The 8,730-nt window shown below is 36.4% G+C and overlaps 1 protein-coding gene across 1 annotated transcript; it reads left to right on the top strand.

Moving 5' to 3' along the window:
* The first annotated feature begins 2,947 nt into the window (after positions 1 to 2,947).
* On the top strand, positions 2,948 to 8,386 carry LOC132307357 (protein DETOXIFICATION 40-like). The gene is made up of 7 exons (XM_059805085.1): positions 2,948 to 3,649; positions 5,131 to 5,762; positions 6,301 to 6,357; positions 6,679 to 6,917; positions 7,205 to 7,323; positions 7,498 to 7,584; positions 7,957 to 8,386. The coding sequence occupies exons 1-7, from the start codon at positions 3,314 to 3,316 to the stop codon at positions 8,023 to 8,025; spliced, it is 1,539 nt and encodes a 512-aa protein (XP_059661068.1). The 5' UTR covers positions 2,948 to 3,313; the 3' UTR covers positions 8,026 to 8,386.
* Positions 8,387 to 8,730: the final 344 nt, after the last annotated feature.

The following is an 8,730-nucleotide window of genomic DNA, read 5'->3' as shown; positions in this document are numbered from 1 at the left end:
TAAACATGTTTGTCATAACAAGAGAGATATAATTCACAATAGAGCAAGAAAAACATTGATTAAGAGCCCCTACCTCTAAATTGAACGAAACTCTTGAAAGTGGGTCTCTAAACTCGAATGCACAAATGAGCACCAACACTGAAATTGTTGGTACAACCGCGTAGAGCTCGTTGCGGGCTTCATTTTGCCTCAAATGGCACTTAAAAACACTAAGAGATGAGGGACTAATCAAAAGTTGAAGGTTGTAAAAGAAAAAAAGAAAACAAGCAGCGGGAGAGAGAACTGCCGAGAGAGAAAACTGGTTAAGGAAAAAAGATGGGTTTATAAATGCCTTTTTGTCACATGTGATAGTAATTGACAAGAGTGGGTCCACCAACTTTTACAAAATGTATAATTTAATCAACATTATATATATATATATATATATATATATATATATATATATATATATAACATGCCATAAATGTTATAGTAAAAAAGTCCATATGTAGTATAAAACCCCCATATATTATCAATTTGGTGTAATTACCCCTCTATTTGCATAAAAAGACATTAATACCCTTTTGTCAATAAAATAAAATAATATTAAAAAAATCAGGCAATGTAAAATTACCATTTTAAACAATTCCCTCCGTTTCACTGTGTCCAGAGCAGAGCCTAAAGCCACAGCCTAAACCCATTTTTTTTTATTATCCGCCGCATCTCCTCCATCTTTCCATCTCAATGGAGGTGCTCCGATCGTCACTACCGCGCTGGATAGCCACACCAACCAGTCAACCCGCGACAGACATCCACCATCCTCATCTCAACGACGATCGTCCTCGTCACTGAAGAAGCCTTTTCACTTGCTTCATCTTCGTCATCTGCATTTCAGGAACACACGTTTCCATCATCTCACAAATCTCGGTCATCATTGGCTTTACCATTTTCATCTTCTGGCAAAACGGTACCGTGGTTGTCATTGCATTGACCTAACCAGTCTCAACATTTTTGTGCGTAGATCTAACACGTATACACGCGCTGCACGTGCTTATCACTCTGATCTCTGGTGGCTGATACCCTTCACCGTTGGCAACCATAACCTGCTGCACTCCCTTCCCCATCTTTTTCAATGTTGGCAACTATAAGCCTGAAATGATTTCTAAGCCATGGTCGCCAAAGCTTTATAATCTCGCCGGCTTCGTTTACAGGTAATCAACAAATCCACTACCGGCACAATCATCGTTAGAGGCGCTGACTTATACCTCCGCTGAATGCACCGTGGAGTATTAGGTACGAAAGCTCTCCGGTAAAATCAAAGGCAATCTGAAATTCTTTTACAAGTTGGGTGAAAAATTTGCTGCACCAGCAGTGACATATCCTGTGGCGGTGACTTATCTGATGGCGTCTGTTTATCCACCAGGGTTGCAGGCGGCGGTGACGGTGGTGGTGGGGTTAGGGATGGTGGTTATGGCTGTAATGTGGTGAGGGGTGTAGGAGAGAAGCAGTCCCTTAGAAAAAGGTAGAATAAGAAGAGAAAAGGGCAAATTAGGGTTTTTAAATTTACTTTATGTCAATTTTGACCAAAAAGTGGTCCGAGATGTTTATTTGTACATTTTTACGAATTTTATGGATTAAAATGCACATTTTCAAAAAGAATGGACTATTTGTGCAAAAAACCTATATTAGAGAGATTTTTTTTTTTTACACTATCTCTCCCCAATGTCTCTTTCAGCCTTTCAATATTTTGACGATCTTATTCCGATGAGATATCGGAGCTCATCAATTTCAAAATCTTCCAAGCATTTCTCTATCTTTTCTTTTTCTTTCTTTTTATTTTTTTATTATTTTTTTAAGCTTAGTTGAAAACAGATGCTGATGGCTAGGGTTTCTCTATAAATTAAACCTATAATTCAAGGAATTTGTTAATGGATCGCAAATCCTTGGCAAATCAAGCCCTAATTGAATCCCAAATACCACCGTGGACTTTGAACACACGATTTTCTTCTTCCTCCTGAACTTTTAAGATCACTGCATTAAAGAACTTGAGAGAATCAGTAAAGTGAGTGTCATGGATGTGCAAAGACCATGTAAAGGCTTTACGTTACAAGTGGAACTTGTCCCACATCGGATTTGGATGGGGGTTGAAGGGGGCATAAATGGGTGGATATGTAGCACTACTCAAAGTTCGAGTTTTTGTGTAAATGGGCAAGCACCCACCCATTACAGTTGGTGTCAGACTCAGACCCAGTCCCTAATCCGGTGTTACGCCAAGCGTCTGGCCCGGAGTGCCTCCGGGTCTGTCCCCTGGTAGACAGGGTAGTCCGACCATAACTAGGGCGTTGCGCGAGTTCGGATGAGGGAGAATGTTACAAGTGGAACTTGTCTCACATCAAATTTGGATGGGGCTAAAGAGGGTATAAATGGGTGGGTATGCAACACTATTTAATAGTTTAAACTTTTGGATAAATGACAAACGCCCACTTGTTACACTCTGTTAGGAAAGGTGAAGGTTCTTTTGTAATTGCACATTACTTTAAAAGGTTTTTCACATCAGTAAAGGGTAATATTGGAATTCTACACATATTACGAATGTGGCATCAACAATTTCAGTCATTAAATAATGTAGAGCGTTAAAAAGGGAGATTTGTATCATTAGCTTTGCTAATCAAGAAAAGTTAAAGTAATTGTAAAAATTATAAAAGAGATTATGTAATTATGACAAATTTGTAATTTATACGGAGTATACATTAGCGTAACAAAAAAGAATTCAATTCGAGAAGCTTCGGCAGATAATTGATTAAACACGTACACTTTTTCCTTCCGCGGATAATTGATTAAACGGCCACGTGCAATTTAATATGTGGAAAAGTAATGCCAACTACTCAACCATCTTAAACTTTTACACAACAAACCAATTTGGACTTTTGTACATCAAGGCTCATTACCAATCCTACTAATACTATTGAGTAAAATTAAAAACGTTGAATGCCACGTCATTTTTATTCTCATTCAATCAAATAATGATGGAGCAACGCAAAATAAAAATGTTACACGGCAAGTGAGAGATTTTTAAATTCAATATATAATATATTAAAAAATAAATTAAAAAATACCGACATCCACAGCAAAATGACACGGGACGAATTCGTATTTATATATTAAAGTTATTCAAGTACCATCCACAAATGCCTCTTTAAATAGCTACATTGTTGAGTTTCTCTCATAAGTGAGAGAACTTTCATTTCCACAACCATCTCCGCCACCGCCTCAGCTGGCATCACTACCACCACCGCAACCACTCGCTAGCAACTGATTTCCACAACCATCTAAAATGCCTCCTCTAAAAGAAGGTGATTATCAACCAATACTAGAAAACAACCCACCACCTCTATCTGCCCATTCATCAGAGAGAAACATCGAATCAAGCAATCAGCTAGAGAGCATACTCTCCGACACAACCTTACCGTACTTGCAGCGTCTCCGACCGGCCGTATGGATCGAAATCAAGTTCCTCTTCCACCTCGCTGCCCCTGCTGTCATCGTTTACATGATTAACTATCTCATGTCCATGTCCACTCAGATCTTCGCCGGCCACCTCGGAAATCTTGAGCTCGCCGCCTCCTCCCTCGGCAACAATGGCGTCCAAGTCTTCGCTTACGGTCTCATGGTATTTCTTACTCTCTCTCTATCTCATCTCTTAGCCTGTACAAGTATTTGCACACATTTATTTAAATTGTCTACTCTGTATGTGTACGAATTTCCTGAAGTAAAAAAAAAAAAAAAAAATGTATGGATATGTAAGCTTATCGTCCTCATCCTCAGGCTGTCCAGAGAAACAGCAGCAGGATTGGGGCCACAACCAGGCTCTTAGAGAAATTATTATATGTTCCTAAATCTTCGATCTTGGGTCACTAGACATGCACGCAAATGTATCAATTTTGAGTCAAACATTTACTTGCACTTTAATTCCAAAATCATGTAATAATTTCTAATAACAGTAAAGTAACTTTAGTTTGGGACTATAACTCACTTTATTTTTAGATACCATCAATGAGAATAAACATTAATGCCATGCAGGTTATATGCACCCAAAAGTTATTTTTTTTTATTTTTATTTTTTTTGTCGGGAATTTAATATGTACCCAAAGGTTGCCAAAATAACAAAGTTCAATTGCTGTTTTCAATGTAAAAGTACATGTTTGCATTAATCGATGAAAAACTTTGAATTTGTGGACTATTTTATTTTGTGCTATATTATTGTCATTGCATGTCAAAAGTTATTTATTTTTATTTTTATTTTTTTTGTCGGGAATTTAATATGTACCCAAAGGTTGCCAAAATAACAAAGTTCAATTGCTGTTTTCAATGTAAAAATACATGTTTGCATTAATCGATGAAAAACTTTGAATTTGTGGACTATTTTATTTTGTGCTAAATTATTATCATTGCATGTCAGGGACACAGTTCTTGAATTGAATGAAAAATCATTAAAAAAGAAACAGACCATTATTTAAAGATCGACATTATAGAAGTTTATTATATTTGTCACTCTGTAGATCCACTAAAATCATACTATTATTATTATATATGTATATATATTATAGATTGAAAGTTCTGACAAAACATCCTTTACGTTGACTTTAGATGGATCTGTAAATCTGTATACGTTGTCTGTATATAAGAAAGAGGTCTGTAGCTCCATTTTAACAAAAACAGCAGCACAGAGTATTACATGGTTTCTTTGGCAAAATTATAGTTTCGTACATCCATATGTTAGGTTGGGTCTTGAGAAACTATTATATGGTTATGAACAATTGGTTTTGGGTCGATCACTAGTTGACATGCAAATAAATGTGTTAATTTTGTGTTAAAACAAATCAGGTTAATTAGTGATGGATCGAAACCAATGAACAGAGTAAAGTAACATGATGTCACGTGATTTAAAACTAAAAATGTCCATCACTAGTTGACATGCAAATAAATATGTCAATTTTATATTTAAACAAATCAGGTTAACTAGCAATTGATAGAAATCAATAAACACAGTAAAGTAACACGATGTCACGTGATTTGAAACTAAAAACTTACCTTTTTATGCAAAAAGTAAAATTGCATAGCTTGTTTTAACTTTTGCATTATGATCAACAGCTAGGTATGGGAAGTGCAGTGGAGACTCTATGTGGACAGGCATATGGAGCCCACAGAAAGGAAATGCTAGGCATTTATCTCCAAAGATCAACAATCCTCCTAACTGCAACTGGTGTCCTACTAACTTTGCTCTACATTTTCTCCAAGCCCCTCTTGATATTAATTGGCCAGGCACCGGACATTGCATCGGCCTCGGCCTTGTACATCTACGGCCTCATTCCCCAATTATTCGCATATGCCATAAACTTCCCGATACAGAAATTTCTACAAGCTCAGAGCATAGTGGCACCAAGTGCATACATATCAGCTGCCACAATAGTTCTACATCTCCTATTGAGTTGGCTTGTGGTGTACAAGATTGGGCTTGGGTTGTTGGGCTCATCACTGGTGTTGAGCTTGTCGTGGTGGGTTGTTGTGGTGGGCCAGTTTGTATATATAGTGAAGAGCGAGAAGTGTAAGTATACATGGACTGGGTTTAGTGTACAGGCCTTCTCTGGGCTTTGGAGCTTCTTTAAATTGTCGGCTGCATCGGCTGTGATGCTGTGCTTGGAGACGTGGTACTTTCAGATTCTGGTCTTGCTGGCTGGTTTGCTCGAGAATCCTGAGGTCGCTTTGGATTCCATTGCTATTTGGTAAGAAAAATGGAATTAATTTCTTGGCTTTTATTTATTTATTTATTTTAGAATAATTCAAAATTTAACTGTAATTAATGAAAACAAAATTCAGGTTGATTGATTTCAAGTAAGAGTACTACTACCTTTCAAAAAAAAAAAAAAAATGTCTTGAGTACGGCTATTTTGTGTGAAATTATATTTAATGGCATCTGTTTTACATTTCAAAAGTCAGTATTACAAAGGATATTAGATTTTTCTTTTTTGTTTACTTCTCTGAAAATCATATTAAAATAGATGGATTTGTTGCTTGATGTGGTCTAACTTTTGTTTGTCATGAAAACGTTTATGTTTTGTTTGGAATTGGCGCTTTTGAATTAGAATGGAAATTGAATTTAAATTAATTTTTTTTCAATTTTAAATTCAAGTCGTTAATTTGGTACTCCCAAACATATAGAGCAGCATTACTTACATTACAACAAGCGACAAGTGATTACAAATGATGTCCTTCTTAATATTTTCTAATTGATGTTAATTTCATGGTTGCTTATAATTGCAGCAATACTATTTCGGGATGGGTATTTATGATCTCAGTTGGGTTCAATGCAGCTGCAAGGTCAGTTTTTTTTCTTTTCTTCTCTTTATTTATTTTTCCGCGAAAGTGCTTCACATATAGAAATCTTGTAAAATGATATATTGATCATGACATATTGAATTCAATATGACCATATATTGTAGTTTCTTTTTAAGTGATTTCAAGTCAATTTTTTTTATTTTTTTATCTTCCCTACAGATATGTATCAAAACAACATGGTTTTGTGAATACAATACTCACTACCTTGAAAAAGTGGGACATATATCCAAGATGGATCGATTAATATTGTCCCTAAAATTATATATTACTGTGACTTTAATTTGTTGCTGATTCGAATTGCAGCGTGAGAGTGAGCAATGAGCTTGGAGCTGGACATCCAAAGTCAGCTGCATTTTCTGTGGTAGCGGTGAATTTGATCTCTTTTATCGTCTCTGTGATCGCGGCAATAACTGTGCTCTCACTGCGCGATGTAATCAGCTATGCCTTCACAGAAGGTGAAGTCGTGGCTAAAGCTGTCTCCGATCTCTGTCCACTTCTAAGCATTACTCTCATTCTCAATGGAATCCAACCCGTCTTGTCCGGTATGCATTGCTTACAAAATACTAATTGAGGTGTTTATTTACATGGTTGCAGCTTAGGCGGAACCTAGTTCAAATTTTCATGAGTTTGGACACTAATTTTCATGGGGGATGACAACTAATCCCTACCCAATCTGTGATTATTAATCCAACCAAAGTCTAATATGAACTTCATTTGAATTTCTAATCCAATTTCATAACTCAAAAACGTACTCTCGCATTTGCATATGAATGTGTATGGATTGGAGTACATTTCTTGGCTTGATGTGTTGTATATGTTGACCATGAAGGTGTGGCGGTTGGATGCGGATGGCAAGCTTTTGTTGCATACGTGAACGTGGGCTGTTACTATGTGGTTGGCGTCCCATTGGGTGCATTACTTGGTTTCTACTTCAATCTCGGTACTAAGGTAACTCAACTAAATCCAAGTACATATAGATATGGTCAATTTGTGATTTTGCTAAGCCAATTTGGCCAGGTCGACCACTCATGAAACCCCACAGTGTGGTGGGTCTCACATGAAAAATTAATAATAATAGTAATAATAAATTATAGTAGGACTAATTGTTTGTGTTGCTTGCAGGGAATATGGTCGGGGATGATAGGCGGCACACTGATGCAGACCCTCATATTGATATGGGCAACTTATCGGACAGATTGGAACAAAGAGGTGAGTTCGTCTAGTTGTTAATATTATTATTGTTTTTCTCGTTTATCTGGATTAATTTTTTTATTCATGTTCCGTTTGGGAGTACCGAAATCGGAATTCCAAATCCAAACTACAGATTCAGAGCTCCCAAACATAGCATTAGTACATTGCTAGTTAGGTTGATTCTAAATTTCTAATTGTCTCATGCACCAACAATATGGTGTACCAGAGAGAAATTTTATCCCACTGGTATTAAGATGGTGAAAAATTATAGTCTGTGCTTCATACCGGCCCCCCAAATAACTACTATTAGAGTAGAACATTAATTATCCTAGTAATTACCTTAATCTGTTTAATTCTTGTTAACTAAATATCACATAAATTGAATTGCAGGTGGAAGAAGCTAAGAAGAGGTTGAATAAGTGGGATGATGACAAGAAAAAGCCGCTTTTGGAGGGCTAAAAGAAAGCTTCCATGGGCGAAAGTATGCCTGCATTAATCATGGACATGCCAACGGAACCAAGATCCTCTGCTGTACAATAACTCTGGAATGTGATTGAAACAACGGATCATTGGTGGCCTTGGGAACAAAAGGTGGAACGGTCAAGTCTCCGTAAGAATAAACGAGCACTATGTATTATATAACAAAAGATTTTTTTATTTTTTTTTGATAAATAAGCGAGCACTATGGCATTGGAGGAGGAAAATCCTTCGAAAACCTATTTGTGTGGGCCTTTTTGTTTAGAATTAAATGTGACGGACAAAGAAAACTATGTTTAAGCTGGATAAGTGGAAAAATAGAGTTGGAAATCTTGAGCTACAATTGCTATTTCTCTCTCTCACACACACACTCATAAACATGCACATGCCAAAATAAGAATGATGACTATCAACATACTACTAATACTATGGCTAGTTTGCAACCAAAGTTTCTTTGTGTTTTTGCTTTGGTTTAGAGCAGAAACAATGTTTTTGTGTTCAAGTGTATTTAATATAATTTGGGAGTATGGTTTTGATAAAATATATTTATTTTGAAAAATTAAATTAAAAATGTAATTTTAGAGTTTTTTTTTTTTCAACAGTACTTTGTTACTATACGGAAGTAACTGGAAAAATCAATTTGGTGCTTCTGATTTTGATCTCTTTTCGAAAGCGCTCCGGTAATGC

The sequence above is a fragment of the Cornus florida genome, unplaced genomic scaffold (genome assembly GCF_030987335.1).
Source record: "Cornus florida cultivar Cherokee Brave unplaced genomic scaffold, ASM3098733v1 CherokeeBrave_3.0.0_Hap2_Chr05, whole genome shotgun sequence".
Classification (NCBI taxonomy): Eukaryota; Viridiplantae; Streptophyta; class Magnoliopsida; order Cornales; family Cornaceae; genus Cornus; species Cornus florida.
The sequence above is the reverse complement of the archived record's forward strand: the minus strand, read 5'-3'. Positions and strand labels throughout refer to the sequence as shown.